The sequence below is a fragment of the Camelus dromedarius genome, chromosome 6, assembly GCF_036321535.1.
Source record: "Camelus dromedarius isolate mCamDro1 chromosome 6, mCamDro1.pat, whole genome shotgun sequence".
NCBI lineage: Eukaryota > Metazoa > Chordata > Mammalia > Artiodactyla > Camelidae > Camelus > Camelus dromedarius.
This window is the reverse complement of record NC_087441.1, coordinates 26,730,707-26,749,434: the sequence shown is the minus strand read 5'-3', so window position 1 is coordinate 26,749,434 and position 18,728 is coordinate 26,730,707. Positions and strand designations below refer to the sequence as shown.

The 18,728-nt window shown below is 36.2% G+C and overlaps 1 protein-coding gene across 11 annotated transcripts in view; it reads left to right on the top strand.

Moving 5' to 3' along the window:
- EYA4 (EYA transcriptional coactivator and phosphatase 4) overlaps window positions 1–18,728 on the top strand; it is a 243,609-nt gene that overhangs the window by 182,502 nt on the left and 42,379 nt on the right. For 4 of the 11 annotated variants that reach the window (XM_031456362.2, XM_010988694.3, XM_031456359.2 and 1 more), the window contains 6 exons: window positions 696–788; window positions 5,162–5,228; window positions 6,454–6,596; window positions 6,745–6,888; window positions 8,583–8,662; window positions 10,914–11,079. In XM_031456362.2, coding sequence (XP_031312222.1) covers window positions 696–788; window positions 5,162–5,228; window positions 6,454–6,596; window positions 6,745–6,888; window positions 8,583–8,662; window positions 10,914–11,079 — 693 coding nt within the window. Of the gene's footprint in view, window positions 1–695; window positions 789–5,161; window positions 5,229–6,453; window positions 6,597–6,744; window positions 6,889–8,582; window positions 8,663–10,913; window positions 11,098–18,728 lie in introns of those variants that run through there. The other 7 variants (XM_031456357.2, XM_031456360.2, XM_031456355.2 and 4 more) reach the window with 4 other exon arrangements.

Below are 18,728 nucleotides of genomic sequence, written 5' to 3'. Positions count from 1 at the left end.
AGGATTTTGCCAAAATATACCACCTCAGAGGAGAAGTAATATATGAAGGAGTTTTCAGAAGATATACTTCCTGCGGTAGAAACCTTCTCTTATTCTATGCTTGTCTCCATAATGTATTAAAAATTGTTATACCATTAAAATAGGAAGTCCAGCACCGTGTGGCTCTTCAGCTTTGCGTAGAGCAGAAATTGATTGAATGACTCATTTTTCACCCATCATATGAATATACCCATGGTTTCTGTATTTGCATATGCCTTCATTGTACTCTTAAGCAGTCTTTTTTTCTTTTAACGTCCTCTTGGGAAGAATAAAATGTAAGCAGTAAATCTCTTTGTTATGATTTGGATTAAATGTGCTAAAGACTGGCCGATGAGTCCTTCTTTCTGCCTTTTGATTATATCAGAGTGTGCTTAGGTGAGTTAAAAATGCAAATTCATGTACTGCTGTTTCACTTCATAAGGCTGACTGCCTTTAAAAGCCAGACTCAAGCACACCAGCGTAGGCAGGGGATTTTTAGATTGAATCCTCTGTAAATGCATGTCCACGTAGAAGCTAAATTAACAAACCTCTCCTCATCAACCTCTCAGGTTTTCTCTTGCATGCCCATGGTAGCTAGAAAGACCACTAGTAGAGCAGTCAGCATCTTTGGTATGAATTTAGAAATAAAACTCACATGTACTTATTCTTCTATGTAGTGTCTCTCCTTGCAGTCAAAACAGAGCCTTTGAACAGCAGTGAAACCACAACCACGACTGGAGATGGAGCGCTTGACACTTTTACTGGGTCAGGTAAAGCCTTAAGCTCGTGCGTTGTTACATGCACATGGGGGTACATGTCATTCTCCTCGCGAATAAGTGGCATAAACACCAAAGCTGTTGGAATCTGGATTTTTATTAATTCAGCAATAAATTCACCTTTTGGAAAATTAACTGTCTTTAAACTGTGTATTTTTAGAAGTGATGTTCGGAATCGTTTTGCTGCATCTTTAGTTGACAGCAAAACAGACCCACGACCTTCTTATTAGGAAGAAGCAGAGCAGGCTTCTTTCATAGTTTTTTTATACGTGCTTAATTTAATAATCAGGTTGTAATAGTTGACTTTGTTCCTTCAACTCGCCATTTAAATGACATAAAAACTGCCTTTTCGGCAACATTCGAGATGTAAAACTATCCGTTTGATTCCTCCTAAATAACCTTGTTTCCTCTCTGGGTTGAAAAAAAAAATCCTCCTGTGTAAGCAGCTGAGTGACAAGTATTAAAGGTTAATGGGCTGAGGGAGAGCACATGCTGGTTGCATTAGAACCCAGCCTCTGAGAGCACCACTTTCACTCAGATGCTTCAGAGAGAACAATAGCATGTCTTTAAACATCAATCCTTTTTAAATAGAAGGACCTGATAACTCCCAGGTGGCAGCGAAGGACATGCATTAAGTTGACTTAAAGGTTTTTTTTTTTTAAGTTATAATATTTTGTTTGTTTTATTATCTGATGAAAGGATTTTTTTCTTTAACCTGAGGAGGAATTTGTTTAGCAGAAAGATGAACATTGAACCCAGAGAAGTATTTGTGATAATTAAATCTCAGTTCTGTTATTCTCCTCCGATACATTTGATATTTATTCGTGTTCTCATATACAAGGATTTCATGTGGGTATGCCTCTCAGGTAAAAAGAGTTGAGGTAAATCTTTGAGTAGAATGTCCTTGTAGCATATATTTGATTTTTATAGATACAGATGATCCCGTTTCATTGGTTTGCAATGATTGGAAGCAGCTGCCATGTATTCACATAAATATTAGTGCTCCAAACAGAAAGAAGTAGTAACTTAGACACTTTGTATACAGACACATATGTCCTAATTCACATCCTTTTTGATGATTCGCTTGCCTCCCAGGAGATAATAGGTACCCACTTGCTTTAACATTCGTATTACTCACCGTAACTGTTGTGAACTTTCTTCAAAGTAAATGCATATGATCACAGTTTTTAAGGATAGGAATGAAATTAAGTATTTGCTGACATACTTAAATAGTATACCACAAGTTAATGAAAGTTGAATGAGAAAATTACGGGATGCTAGCTCCAGAAGGCATTTCGGAGACCTCCGATCCATTTTATGAGCAAGTACACCTAGGCACAGAGAAGGTAAAGGTTGTTAAGGCCACACGGTCAGGGCCTCACTGGGGATCACTGGTGTAAATGAGTCTGGAGTGATGACCCGGTCAGTCCAGGAGTCCTTTCTCTAATACCCCATTGGAAAATATAAAGATGGAAAAAGAAGTAGGTGTTAACCATCATGCTGTCTGAAATTTGCTCATATTCTATTTACAAATAGTTTCCCAGTGTTAAGAATTATCCAGGGCTGTGCTGTCCAATGTAAGTAGCCACTGGCCATAGATGGCTATTTAGTCTAATTAACTAATATTTGGTAAAAGCAAAAATGTTTTATCTAATTACATCAGTCACACTTCAAGTATTTAATAGATGTGTGTGGGTTTTTTAGTGGCTTCCGTATTAGGCAACTCAGATATAGAACAATTCCAACATCATGGACCAGATTTAATTGGACAGATTCTCAGCAGCACCACTGTTTAAAACTTGGCTAATTTCTTGTTGTGGGGGAGCTGTTCTCTGCATCGTAAGGTGTTTAGCAGCATCCCTGGCATCCAGCCAAAGCTGACAATAGCATTCCTCAGTTGTGACAACCGAAAATGTCTCCAGGCATTTAAATGTCCCCTGGCTGGCAAAATTTCCACCCACCCCCTCCCCTCATGCCTCATCTCTCATCTCATTGAGAGCCATTGATCTAAAGTCTTAAAATAAGAAGAGTAAAACCTTAAAATTGCTTGACAGCACCCTATGAGAACTTGGTATATTCATTAAAAAGGTGTTTTAATTAATTTTCAAGACTTTTTGAAGATAAGCACTTTTGCTTATTTTGTATGCAGATGTGAAGGTGTATAATGAATGCTTTGCATAACACCTCTTGATTAATTAAATGACAATGGGGAATAAAAAGAATGTCTCCTAAATTTGTGCATGGTATTCTAGAAATTACACTGGAGATTAGGCTGCTCTGTGTAGAAACAGTCTTTACTTTGATCAGCATAATCTCAGCTCACTTTAATCCAATGTTGTTTTCAGTTGTCTACAGATTTATTGATTACAATAAAATATACACATTTTAGTTAAGAAGCGTAAACTCTTAAGTTTTATGTGAACATCTTAGTTTTCTGAGTCAAAGGTCTTGTATTCTACTTGGAAGATGAACATACAGACATTAATATGAAATTTTTAAGTTTGAACCTTTATTCTTTTATGGGTACATTATTCTAATGATGTCTACATTCATTCATTAAAGGGGAGAAGCATCTTATATATTCAGAATTGTGTTCATTTATCTGAGGGTTTCTTCTGAAATAATTTTGCTCTTTGGCTAATTCAATAAAAACAGCTATAGTGAGTGTTTCTTTTCATTATTTGATGTCTCTTTAGAAAGCCTTATGTTTCACAATCCTGAGAATAACTGATGAGTATAGTCCAAGATTTGAGTGTGCCACATGATGCTTTATAAATAAGAGACAGTAAATCTGGAGTTAAGCCTTACTTAACTATATTTCTCTTAAGCAGAGTATTTGCTACTGTGAATTAATGAATGAGACTGAATTTCCTGTGGAATATACTGTTGCTATTATGTAACATATATTTAATGTCCAAAGTGTGATTTTTTAAAAAAAACTGTCCTCACTGAGTTGATTTTAAAGTTTTAAACATTCTTCATGTTTTTAATAAATAAGTAGAAAATTAATGGTTCATTGGTTAATCAGACATAGCAAGTTTGCTCAAACTTTGGTTGCTGAAAATATTTAGAACATAACACCTCTAGTTATATTCAATGACTTTCAAAATTGATTCATAATATTCTTAAAAGTGTACTTTCTGCACAATTGCTATGAAAACTTTAATGTATTCTCTATACCCAGAGCTTCCAGTCCAAATAGCATTTTAAATACATTAAATTCTATGTGTTTATGAAACAATAGATCATAAGGGTACTTAATAGCATTTGGATATAGAAATATATCATGTTTCATAAAATAGTTAGCAACCTAAACCTATTTGTCACTTTTACAATGCTAAAAGCTTGGCTCCAGAATTATTATGAACAACTTAGAAAGGACGTGGTACTTTGAAGTATAACTATGATTGATTAGACTAAACTAATTCCAGGGCTGCATTGTGTACTACTTTAATCTTTTTGAAAAGTGAATGAACAGCAGATGGTCTAATAAAGACACTCTGTGTGCTTGCCCAGTATGGATTGGCTCTGAGGGGACTGCCTTAACACTTTAGAGTCCATATATTTGCAATACATCTGTCTTAGTCAAGGCAGATGGTTAAAGGAAAGAGAAACTTCCAAATTTTTGGATATATTCCAGTTTGGGACTGCATGTTTGGCTGAGATGTTAATAGGACCTGACCTTCACCTTTAAATTCTTCTCAAAAATAATACCATCTCTGATTATTTAAAATATATTTGTAAATTTGATTGCCGCTGTATCTTGCATTTATGTATTTTTTTAAATGTTACAGTATCACCCTTGCTTTCTGTGTATATTCCAATTATTACTAGAACATTTTGGACTCTGTATTTTTAACTACTCCTCTGATTGATTAAATGAAAGGACATAGAAAAGGATAGCATTTTAGAATTTGAAAATGAAGGTTGGAACCTCACATTTTTCTTCATTTTCATTGTATTTCTATTCGAATGAATATGGAGGAAGAGCAATATCTTGTCATCATACTTGGAATTTGAAACATCAAGTTTGCAAATTAAAACAGTTATCTTTATATCATGGAAGTTTAATTACCTATAATCAAAGATGTTTATTCTTAGCATATTAATACACAAGAGCTTGCTACCGATTTGAGAAAATGGAGGAATTACGAAGGGGATGGCTTGTGGGAAGAGTCCATCTTGTACTCCTAGTACAAATGTGAAACAGTTTAATTAGGAGAAAATGTGTAGGCATCTGTTTCTGTTTAGAAGATGAATGAGTTCTTAGAAACCTATCTTTAACATAGTAGTTTGTTTAAATTAATGTTTTACACTCTCATGAAAGTGTGAAGCAACCTTTTTTGCACTGATTTTGTGTCTTACAGTAATAACAAGCAGCGGCTACAGCCCCAGGTCAGCGCATCAGTATTCCCCACAGCTGTATCCCTCCAAGTAAGTGCTCAGCAGTCTTTCAAATTCGTTAGAATAGTTTTCCGGGATTATCGTGATTCATCGTATCTACACAATATAACAGCTTTAAGTGGGGATATAAATATATGTATATAAATGTTATAGCTAGTTGAATAGATACTTGGATACCTTAGTTAGCTAGGTTAGACATATTGATAAATGCCCTTCACACATCTAGGAATAAAGATACACTTACTTTTGTCAGGGCAGTTCCTTTAATGCTAGATATTTGTCTACTTTGAGGAAGGCATCGAGCTCAAACCAGAATGCATTGATTCCATTTTAATGAAGATTCAGAAATGCTGACTAGGGGAAAGAAAATCTCAGAAGATTACATTTTATACAAATATCATCACTTCATCATTTGTTCCCTCATTATAATATTTTAATGCATTTCAAGTTCTAATAAACATATTTTTGAAAAGCAAAGCTATTGTTTTGATAACTAACATAGTCAACTTATTGAGGACGAGGGTAGAAATCGCACGTTTAGCTATATTGGGTGTATATCTGAATTTGGTTGCCATCAGCCAGATATGTCAAGATTTTGGATCCCTGGTCATGCACGTTGAAAAGTTGTTTTCTGCAGCAAGTGAGAGTGTCTATCCTTAAACATAGGCTGAGGGTTAGATATCCATTTTGGAACATTCTGTGAGATGTGTCATGGTGAAGGAATTGGCACTCCTTTCTTTTGGTGAAGCTGCCTACTTTTTTTCTTTTCTTTTCTTTTCTTTTTAAAATAAGAATTCTTTGTAGAGAATTCTTGGTAGGGGTTTTGACAACTTTTGTAGTCATCCCTTAGCATCGAGTCGCACGTGATGACCGTTAATATGCTCATGAGTGTACTAATTAATTGGCCTGGGCTCCACTTCTCCCATCAGCATATCAATTTGAAATACTGTTTCTGATGTAAACAAGAATTACAGACCTGGACAAGACTTTAGGTATCATACCTAAGGCAGTTTTCTTTTGACAGGTGAGGTGTAGACTTAAGGAGTTGAAATTGTCCAAGGTCACTAAATGGGTTTGTAGCAGAGCCTGGGCTGCTGACATTCAGACTCTTGTTCATTTCTATACGGTTGAAATGATAGTGTGGATAAAGAAGAAGGATTACTTCCTGGCTGTTATCAGGTTTCGCTGAAGCTAAGCTGTCTGAATTAAAATGCAGTCTTTGTTGCCACAGTAATGCTATTTTTCTGATATTTAGGCCCTATCCACACATTCTTTCTACACCAGCAGCTCAAACAATGTCTGCGTATGCAGGCCAGACTCAGTATTCGGGGATGCAGCAGCCAGCCGTCTACACCGCCTACTCACAGACGGGACAGCCCTACAGCCTGCCCACTTACGGTATTTCCCGTCTTCTCTCTTCTCCTTTTTGGTTTATAAGCAGGTAATCCTGCTCGCTCGTAGGAGTTGTATGTTCTACTAGAAGTTATGACTCAGAAGGAAGGTCATTTTACTAATGAAACGGTTTGCACATGCGTTTTCCAAACAGATCTGGGTGTGATGTTACCAGGCATCAAGACAGAGAGCGGACTTTCACAGACCCAGTCCCCGTTGCAGAGTGGGTGTCTCAGTTACAGCCCAGGGTTCTCCACCCCACAGCCAGGCCAGACTCCTTACTCTTACCAGATGCCAGGTGAGTAGCTGGACAGGGAACCTGTGCTCTGTGAGAAGGAATTCTTTAGATGAGAGTCCTTGGCTTCAGCCTAGGAATACACAGTCACAAAGACTGTTTAAACACTACCACTGCTCACACGTTTTCATCAGAAAAGGCAAATAAGTAGGAAGAAACATGATGGACAGAGCTCAGTGGACATCCAGAAACACGACACATACCAAATTTAAATACCTAAGTTTAGGTTGCAGAAAGTTGGCAGGAAACAAAGTCCAAGTAAAGCAGCCTCCAAGCCAGACACCACACCAGTCACATGTTTGGCATCTCCTTAAGTGATTTCAAAGCTTCATGACAAAACCCAGTATTTTCTTGTCAGTATCCCTTGTGTACGTATTGCTATTTTGATTATATTTAAAATTGAATTAGCACTTTTCTAAGTCCCATTTATCATTGAATGACGGAGGATTTTTTTGTTCATTTATACAATACCTCTCCCCTATTAATACTGTATTTCTTAAATCGGAATATTTATATATGTTGTGCTTACCCCCTAAAAAGTTTTTCTCCTTATATGATCATTATTTAATGTTTTTGTCTTCGATTAAAAATTATTGCTGGACGTTGTATAGTAGTGGCAGAAAATATTTTAGTGACATACTAAAAACATTAAAAGCTTATTCCTGTCATTTTGTCTATATTTGCTAGCCGTAAGGTAAGGCTGTATTAACATATTTGAACCAACTAATATTGACATTTTAGTTGATTGATTAACATGAAATAATTACTTAGACCTTTTTGGCTGAAATGACAGGTCTCTTTTTCTTCCTTAGAATTTTGGTATACATGTGTCAGCCACAGTGGCCACTTGGCCGTAGAGACATTTCCATTTATTCCTCAAGATACTTTCATATTGGATATTCCAGGCCTCATCAGTTTCAGTTTGTGTTGGTTACCTAATACTGTTGCTATTCAAAACACAGTGATAAATAATCAACTGCTTCAGTAGTCTTTTATTTTATTCCTTAACAAGTACATTCCGTGAGAACATATTCTTTTAAAAACATCTCAATTGATAGTTTACTTGTTTTTGCCCTAGTTTAAAAAATAAGTAAATAAGTCTCTGACCTTGCTGTAAAATTTCAGAAGACCATGAAACGTTAGATGATTGCAGTATAAACCATTCTCCCTTGGGTCTGAGCCCTAGCTCCCAGCTTTTTTGTTCTAAGGAAAGGACATAGAGAAACAAAAAGACAGGAAGCTGCAAGCATTGATTCTAAATGGGTTCTGTGTGTCTATTTCCTAAGCTAACCCCAGCCAAATGTTTAACTCAAGTGGTTTTTGTGTGCATATGCAGTTGATATGACCATCTGAAAGTTCTAATAGTTTCCTGGAAGTAGTCTCGGTATGTATAATATTTTATTCTTTGAGTACTTCTGTACCCCTAGACACTGACCCCTGAAGCTTAGCTGCAGTCCCTCCTGTTTACCTCCACAGATTTCCAAAGGAAAGACTTCACCTGTGGTCACAAGACAGAGCGAAGCACATTTTCCTTATAAATCTCTCAATTTCAAATCTCATTGCCTCAACAACAAAATTAAAAATGTGTTTCTCCCATTGAATCCTGCAAAGTGAAATATTTTTAATATTTTTAATATTTTAATATTTAATAATAATATTTTAATACTTTTCAAGTGCAATTTGTTCTCTACCTCTAGGTTCTAGTTTTGCACCATCATCTACTATTTATGCAAATAATTCGGTTTCCAATTCAACGAATTTCAGTGGTTCGCAACAGGTATGGTAGCTTTTTGTATTTATGCTTTTTATTGTCTGTTTCACATTTTTAAAGAATAGTTTCAGATTAATAAGGTTTATTTATTTAAAAGTAAGACGGCATTTCAGGGTAATAAAAATTAGCTATCTAGAATTCTTGGGATATATGTAATTGCACATGTTTTAGGTTTCCTGATGGCAGAAGGTTTGCCCTTTAAACATTTAAGCCATGATTGTTGTAGTCATTTGGCATGAAATCTATTGCATACTTTCCAATTATCTTCAGCTGTACTAAACATAATTTTATTTTTTTCTTGATAAAACAATTTCTATTATGAAAATTGATAGGTTGAACTATAATCAGGAATTGGATTGTGATGTAGACTGTAGGGACATTCCTGGTCCAAGAAGAAATCATTTGTTACTAAACAATACTCCTCTCAAACTACTATTGGCTTATATTTTTTTGGTTGTATGAGTCTTTTTGATAACTGCTTAATTCCTACTCTCCTGATAGCTGTAACTTGGTTGCTTTTATCACTGTGCCTGCTGCTCACAGTCCTTAGTTCTCCTAGTTATGTTTGCTTAATATTTTTGTGAGTTTTGAAACCCACGATTATTTCTAGAATCATGTTAGAATTACGTGTGGAGCAAGAGTGGACGTCTGTGAGTGGGTGGTCAGTGTGGTGTGAGATGAATTTGTGATGTATTCAGAAACTTTTGTCCTTATTTCCTAGTCACGTTCAGAGTAGTTGAGATGGAAGGGTAACTGATTTCACGGGCGGGCGATCCACTATTTTACTCTAACATTAACTGCTGGACGTACACACTTTCTAAAATGTAAATTACTGCACAAGTGTTTGCTCTTTGAATTTACTGAAGGAATTATATTAATTGCCTTCTTTCAGTTTTTATCAAGGGAACGAAAGGCAAAAAGGACAGTTTGATTATTAAACAGTGGAATATTAACATTTTGACAGGATTAGATTGCATAATTTGGCATTATTTTGAAAAATGGTTTCTTAAAACACTAAACATCAGAGCCAATGCACATATTTAATTTTTTAAAATATTGAGAATTTTTGATAATCCACGTAGCTTAATTTCACTCACTCTTTTATTGATACTGCAAAGTTATTGAACACCTGCTAGCCATTAGATTTTTTAAAATTTGCATATATGTACTGTTCATTGTTTCTTAGAACAGTTTAGAGCTTTAGCTTTTTAAACTTATATAGTTATGAAAAGAATAAAGCCAACTGCAAAATAAGAATCAGCAGGATGCAGTAATCCAATCATAAAGGACAGTCAAATGTGCTTACACATATTCAAGAAATCAGTTATCTGAGTTATAAATAATAAGTAGTTCATTTGTATCCTTTTTTTTTTTTTCCTTTAAGATTCCACGTATAAGGGATATCGTATGGCCTTTTTTTTTTCTCTTTCCGGCCCACTTCACTTAATGACGATCTCCTCCAGGTCCATCCATGTTGTTGCAAATGGCATTGTTTTATTCTTTTTTATGGCTGGGTAGTATTTCATTGTGTATATATACCACATCTTCTTTATCCAGTCATCTGTTGATGGACATTTGGGTTGTCCCCCATGTCTTGACTATTGTAAATAGTGCTGCTATGAACATTGGGGTACATGTATCTTTTTGGATTATATTTTCCTCCAGGAGTGGGATTGCTGTATCACATGGTAAGCCTATTTTTAATTTTTTAAGGAACCTCCATACTGTCCTCCATAGTGGCTGCACCAGTCTACACTCCCACCAACAGTGTGGGAGGGTTTCCTTTTCTCCACACCCTCTCCAGCATTTATCATTTGTAGACTTTTTTGATGGCCATTCTGATTGGTGTGAAGTGATAACCTCATTGTAGTTTTGATTTGCATTTCTGTGACAGCAATGCTGAGCATTTTTTTGTGTGCCTATTGGCTATTTATAAGCTATTAGATTTTTTTGCCTATGCATTGAAGAATCAAAAATAAGAAGCCAGTGTTCCCTGCTCTCTAGAAGGACACAATCTTCCTGTGAAAATAAATCTTATCTGGTTTGCAAACTCTGCAGGGTAGTTCATTACTACATGCATGTAGAATATGCCCACAGAAGGGTCTCTGCTGAAGTAGGATCACCTCAAATCTATAGACTCCACAACACATGGAACCAAATACTAATTTTTCGATGACCTGTGTGATTGCTTTGCTTTGGTGCCCGCCAGGGCGTAATCTCTCTTTCCAATACACACACATCTCAATTACTGTTTCAGGATTATCCGTCGTACACAGCCTTTGGCCAAAACCAGTACGCACAATATTACTCGGCGTCAACGTATGGAGCATACATGACATCAAACAACACAGCCGATGGCACGTCATCCTCAGCCTCCACCTATCAGTTGCAGGAGTCTCTTCCAGGACTGACTAGCCAACCAGGTACAGATCTTCATCCAGGTGAAATACTTTGATATGTTTTGCTGTGTCTAATAATATGGAGATAATTGACATTTTAAAAACATGACTGAAAGTTCCCGGATAATTATGCTGATGTTTTATCTGTGCCAGTACTACTGTATTAGGTGAGGCTCTCCAGCATTTCAGAAAACCCTTCTTTTAGATGTAGGATTGTTAGGAAATTTTAATCTCAAATGATAGTATATATATGAATATAGAGATAAAAAGGTAAGTGGATCTTTTGCCAGACTAATTCTCGACTTTGTGAAGATCTTAACAACAGAAAAGCTGAAATATTATCTTCTTTGGGTAAAACTGATAAAATTTCCATTATGCTTGAGAAACTGTATAGCTAGCTTTTTCACCTTGTGAGTCATCAGGAGCTCCAGCCAGTGGACATTTCCCACATTCTTAGGATTTCTAGGACCATTGGTAGATAGTTTAATATCTTTGTCTGATCAGCACATATTTAAAATCTATTGTATTCTTCATCGCTGGAAACTTATCTCTATTCTTATTAGAACTGTATTTGCTGACGTATCTTTAACACAGCCGAGGAATTTAAAGTTAAAAGCAGGTTTAATAGAGATCCTTTGCAATCCCAATCAAAATTTCAACAGGACCTTTTAGAGAAATTATCAAGATGATTCTAAAATTATAAGGAAAAGCAAAGAAACTAGAATAGTCCAATAATTTTGAAAAATAAGAACAAAGTTTGAGGACTCACATTACCTGGTTTCAAGACTTACAAAGTGTAGTAATGAAGAGTGTTTGGTATTGCTAAAAAGGTTAGCTGCATAGAGCAATGGAAGAGACTAGAGTCCAGACGCCCATAGTGACCAAGGGGCAAGGGCAATTAGAGAATAAATAGGTTTTCAAAAAATAGTGCTGAAACAATTGGACATGCATATTAAAAATTAAAAAAAAAACATAAAACAGAATCTTGACTTGTAACTCATACCATATACATGTAAAAACTAAAATTTCTAGAAGAAAACATGGAGAAAATATTTGTGGCCATGGATTACATAAAGGTTTAATAGATACGACATAAAAACACAATTCAGAAAAGAAAAGAAAAATTAGACTTCATAAAACAAAGAATTTCTGCTCTTCAAAAGACACCATTACAAGAATAAAAAGACAAGCCATAGATTGGGAGAAAATATTGTAAAAAAACATATCTGATAAAGGACTTGTATCCAGACTGTATAAGGAATCATCAAAACTCAATAAGAAAAATGAAGTTAAGAATTTTGTTTGTTTGTTTTTGTGAATACCATTAGTATGTTCAAGAATATTTTTCTGACTTCGATTATTTGCAAGAACCAAACTCATCCCTGCTTCTTTTTTGTCCTGCTTTGGAAGGGCAAAAGAATAGGGAAGCATGGTCACCACACAGCACATTCTTTCTGACTGGACCAGTGATTCCAAGAAGATACAAGACCATTAAACAATTATTTATTGAGTGCCTGTTAGGTGCATCAGCAGTGAATGAGCTGTCTGCATACATTTAGCTTCCATTTAATAAGCCAAACAAAGATCAAGCAAATAATTACAATAATATGAATGTTGAGAAAAGGAAAATGCTGCATAATATTAGGAATATTAATGAGAAAACCAACTTAAACATAAAGAAGTGACAATGAAGGTGACACTTTAAGCAACAGCTAAAATATGCTCATTTTCATGAAATGGTCACATTCTTTCTTTTTGGTGCCCTGTTCAGAACCTTGTCTCTAACTGTGGACCCAGCAGAGAACAGTTAATATGGGTACTAGACTTTGTCTTGATGCCCCTGCTCTTTCCCCTTATCTTCCTTTTAGATCCTCCCTCCTGAGCGCAGAGCACACAGCCTCTTTGGATTCCTGGTCCTCATTCCCTCCTGTTTAGTGTTTCAGTCTAGCCTCTGCCTCTCTGAGCATCTATATCCTGTGCAGGGCCAGAACGAAGGGAAGGCAAGTGAGGCCCAGGGTGCAAAATTTAAGGAGCCGTTCATTCTTGGGGTCCTTAAATTTGCACCCTTAGCACCTCCCTCACTTTGATTTTGTCCCAGCCTAAATTCTGGGTTCCACATCTGTCCTCATCCTCTTTGAGTAAATACTTGTATTTCGTTAAGAATCTTATCTTGAAGAATGTGAGTGATTTTAGGATCCTTGCTTGACAAGTGGTGGAAACACTTTATTTAGATAAGGAGATATTTGACATTCTCGTCACACTGTGAAAGGGTTTTCTCACTGGTGAATGCGTGGGCAAAACAAGGTCAGATGGACTGTGTTCAGAAACAAAACCACAGAAGTGTTTGATCATCCAGGTATATCAGAGACTGAATAATAGGACCAAGAGAGTGTTTTTGAATTTACTCATATTCAGTATCAGAATGCTGCAAATTTCTTCAGCCTTCCATTGGTTGCTAATGCCAACAAAAGTGGTTTGACATAATTTCCAGATCTTTCCATTTCTACTGAATTTAAGGAAGAAATTATTTCTACTTGTAACTATATTATTCTTTGACCTCAGACCTTCAGTCAAGGTAATTTTAAGTTTGATTCTGCCTTTGTAGATCTGGCATGCATCCAGAAAGTAAAATTCATAACTACAGGGTTTTTCTTTATTATTGATGAAATCTGAGGTATTTTGTTTAAGGGTATGAAAAGTAATTTCCATTGATTGGCTCTGCATTTTGGACTTAAAGCTGAGACCTAACAATTAAATCCACAGTTTTTCATAAATCATTCTCTGTTGACTTCTCCTGCTTAAAATGGAAACATCCTTTATGTTCTGTAAGAGACAGCTGGTTGTTCTGATTTAGAGATAAACCTAATGAAATAAAGTTGGATTTAAATATCCAAAACTTAGAAGGTACAGTTATTCATTGCAGTGCTGATTAAAAATATAAATATTCTATCATGTATAGTGTTGGCCCAGGAAAAAGCCTAAGGCAGTGAGTAATGACTGATGTTATTTGGAAATTGCAAATAGCATTGAGCTATTTAGTTTACCTTATTAGGTAATTTGACAATGTACTTAAAGAAATATTACCATGCTGATTAAGAACAGATATTTTAGTTCATTATCTTTAAAAAGATCATTCTTTGCCTTTAACTTAGATATTACCCTTGGTATATTACATTTTTGATTTGCATTTTTAATGTTTGATGACTGATTAGCACATTAAGCTTAACGATAATTGTATAGCTCCTCCTTTTTAAAATTTTAAACATATTTAGAATTAAATATAACTAGCAATTCGTAACAATATTATTCTGTACTCTGGGACCTTGGCAAACATTCCGATACATTGGCTAATTAAACTTTACAAGTGCTTCAGAGGAGTAGAGGATATAGTGAAATCACTTCACTCTTTGAAAAGAAGCCAGTTTCTTAAGCAGAACTCAGTAGACTTTCCATAGCTTCATGGCACTTCACATCAGGACTGGAAGGAAAGCAAAGTGCTAATTTGTTTCACTGAAGCTAACAAGAGGATTTAGATGGAAAGGACTGACCACATTTAACTTCTCTGCCAATCTGCATTCTCCCTACCTGAGGATTAATGTACTCTAGTGCAGTTACCTGAATAAAATTCAGAGGCTCTGGAATTAACGTTCTTCTTTAAAAAAAAAAAAGTTTCAACCAATGTTTTAAGACTGGTTGAGCCCAAGTTCCTGGTCTTGCCCTTTATATAGAAGAAAGGATAGAACCTTCAAAAGATGTGGAGGTGAGAATAGTTCCACCTGGGTGGTTGCTGAAGGAGGCCAGATGCAGCCCCTGCCCTCTTCAGGACCTGCTCTTTTACTTTGATGTTCTTTGGGTGAATTCCATGGCCTTCACTCTCACAGAGATTGTATAAAGTCTGTATTACTCTTCTGATCGATAGAAATGGATATGGGTTTGACATCTTTGTAACCTGGAGGGTCTGTTGCTGTTTGGGGGAGGAAGTATTACCTAGTGGTTAAAACAGGAGTCCTGGGATCATACCAGCATTTCACATACAAGCTATTTCATCTTGGTAAGTTAAGTCCCACATGTCTCCAGTTTTAAAAAGAGGGTAACGAAGGACCGAATTCATTGGGTCAAAGTGAGGTTTAAGTCAAATGTGTCTGTGTGTGTGTGTGTGAAGAATGTTTCACAATAAAGAGCTCTGACAAATCAACAAGAAAATGATAACCTAATTTTTTAATTAGCCAAAGATTTAAAGTTACTTTATAAAAAGATTACCAAATGGGAAGAAACAAATAAAAAATTTTCTCCATCATTACTCATCAGGAAAATGTTAATTAAAACTACAATGAGATACCACCATACCCCTACAATTGCTAACTGAAGCTAACTAGCATTACCAAGTGTTGGCAAGGGTGTGGAGCAACTGGAACTCTCATTGCTCTTAGGAGAGTGAATTAATACAATCGCTTTGGGAAAAGGTGGTCAGTATGTACTGAAGATGAACATATGCCTTCCCTGTGACCCAGCAGTCTGGCTGCTAGGTATATACATACAAGGATATGCTAGGAAGAGGAACTTATGGCCACGAATACAAACAAGGATGCTTATAGCAGTTTTATTCATAATTGGCTAGAACTACAAATAACCCAAATGTTCATCAACAGAATGGAGAAATAAAGCACAAGATACATATGTCATGAAGTTCTAGCCACATTTAGGAAAAAAACAAACAGCTGCTCCAGGTTATAATAATGTTGAATCTTACAGACATGAGCAGTGACGATAGCCAAACACATATTCCAATAAACGTTTTAAAAAAGAAAATACATGACATACTAAGAGTTTAATAAACGTGGAGCTACTCTTCATTTCTTCAAAGGCTTTACTCCCATCAGAACACTTCTAAGACCCTTCAGTAACTTAGAATCAGTGGTATCAAGTCCTGCTTTTATTGAAACCCAGACACTTCCTATGACCAGTCTTTTCCTTTCTTCCTTCTGCTCTTTCCACACCCGTGCTATGACAGCTGCTGCCTTCCAGTTCATTTGAGTAGCTGTGTTGTTCCTGCTAAACTCCTTCTTTATGGAGCCAGCCATCATTACCCATAACCAATCACAGTAATTTTGGGATTTTGCAAGTTTTTGTCCTCTTGTGCTGGGTCAGAAACAAAGCTGCCTTCTGAGGGTTAACTCTTGAAAATTGGTCTATAACAGCAAGAAAGATAGGTTTTATGGAATGCCGTCCCAAAATTTTTTTATAAGTTTAGTAAATGTGGGTTAATTTGCATCAAAATTTTATTTGAAAAAGAACATTTGATTTGCAGGACATAGTAACCTTAGGAAAATTCTGTTTTAAAAATAATTACTGAAAACAGAAAAAAATTGGGGGTGATATTTTTAAAAAGTTGTTGTGTGTTTAAGTACCCAAATCCTCATTTAATGCCCATAAAAGTAAACTGAAACATGATTTTCTATAAGATACAGCTATATTCAGCCTCATAACAAAAGAACTTTTTTATTATACTGTCTACTCTCACACATTTGATAGCAGAAACCCATGCAATGAACTGTGCTAGCAGTGTTTTAAGAGGAAATAATATTTGGATCACAGGCTTTTTTTTTTGGGGGGGGGGCAGGGATCCTATCCTGACTTGCACAAAGTTTCCCAAAGAAAACATTTAACCATTAGAAATGACTAGAGGTCAGGCATGTAAAACTTAGTATTTACTTAGAACATCTCAGAAAAAAAATATTACCTAAATATTGTCTAGTTTGTTCAGTTTTATTTATTTAGATTAATAACTTCTTGGCTGTCCTCAAAATTATTTTACTTTAATTGTATGATAAATTGTGATAGTTGTAACATCTTTATGTTTAATAATTGTATAACTTAAATTGAATATAGTTTGCCATTGGACTCTCCTAGACATTTTAACTTTATGCATATGATTTAAATTAAATTAAATTAAATATAAATCAGATTTATCTCAGATTAAAAAAAAAAAGATAACTGCTGTTACCCACACTTTAGTACACAAAGAAACAGGGATTCCAAGAGACTGAGTAGAATGCCTGAGGTCCTATGGTAAGTCCGACTCTTGTTACTTACGAAGTTTTACTGCGCCTCACTGTTGCCGCACTTTGTTTATCTTAGCGCCCCCTCCCAAAGATTTGCCACTGCTCAGTACTCTCCACCTCATAAAATGCTCCATCATGGACTTTATATGTCAGGTATTTGTGGGACATGCAGAACTTAATTAAATACAAAGCCTGAAACTTAGGATATGGCCCAGTTGGAGGTGTAGGTTTACATGAGGGTCATCATGTCATACAAGGTGACTAACCTATGAGAGGGTTAGATTGCCCACGTGGTATGGAGAGAGGACAGCAATCAAAGGATGGAACCACTAAATACCAGCGTATAGGGAATGGGAGGAAGGAGGAAAAGAAGTGCCTGCTTCCTAGACAGAGGACTCATGAGGAAGATTCTAGAACATGCAGGGTGTCAGCTGCCAAATAATGGTTCTGAGGAGGTGGTGTTTAAGAGGGTCATATGTGGCACAGAGAGCCAGGAAGATAAGGACTGAGTCTGCCTGTTGCATTTGTCATTTCGGTGGTTCCTGGGACTCTGGGTAAGCGCATTGTTATTAGGGTTTTGGTGAACTGGAGCTAGCCTGTGGCAAGTCAGATGTCAGGAAGTGGAGACAAAGGTGCATCCAGTACCATAGCCACTGACTTCAGTCTGTACCAGCTGCTCTACAGGTGCTCTGTGGCCACACGCGGCTAGTAAGACTTAAGTCAGCTGTGAGTGTGATACACACACAGGATCTCCAAGACTTAGCATGAAAAAGAACTTATGTACAACATGTCATTGGTAAGTTTTTATATTTATACATGCTGAAATCATAATGTTTTGGATATGTTAGATCAGTTAACACATACTGGATGTATTAGATCAATTTATACATGAATAAAATTAATTTTACATGTTTCTTTTTACATTTTTTGGGTTTTTTTTTTTTTCGTTATTCTTGGTGGGGGAGGGTATTTAGGTTATTTATTTATTTATTTATTTATTTATTTAATTGAGGTACTGGGGATTGAACACAGGACCTTGTGCATGCTAAGCATGTACTCTGCCACCGAGCTGTACTCTCCCCCCCCATCTTTTTACATTTTTAATGCAGTTTCTAGAACATTTAAAATTATACATGTGGTTACATTTGTGGCTCTCATATTTCTGTTAGACAGCACTGGTATGCACTATTCTTTTAAGAAGAGTTCTTTAAAAAGGGAAGATAGCAAGCAGACATCTTCTAGATAGAGAAATGCAAGGTCAAAGGGAAGGACTTTTCAACTTGTCTGTAGCCCCTCAGAAAAGGAAGAAGTTGAGGGAAGATTGAATTTGACTAACAGAACCCAGTTCCCTAATAGGTGAGGCTGGGAAGTCACGTCTGCAGGTGGAGGGATGGGATCTCCTCTGACGTAAGGAGGTGGGAACACACTGAACTTGAGTTCTGTAGGTAGGTGGGGACAGAGACAGGAAGTAGAGGGCATATGGAGTATAAAAGATGTTTGGGTTGAATAGATCACACAGATTGAAACCAGGAAAAGTTTGTGTGACCTGCAAAACTTGTGTGTATCTGTGATCATCAATCTTTCTTGTCATAGGGAGCCTCCTGTTGTGTA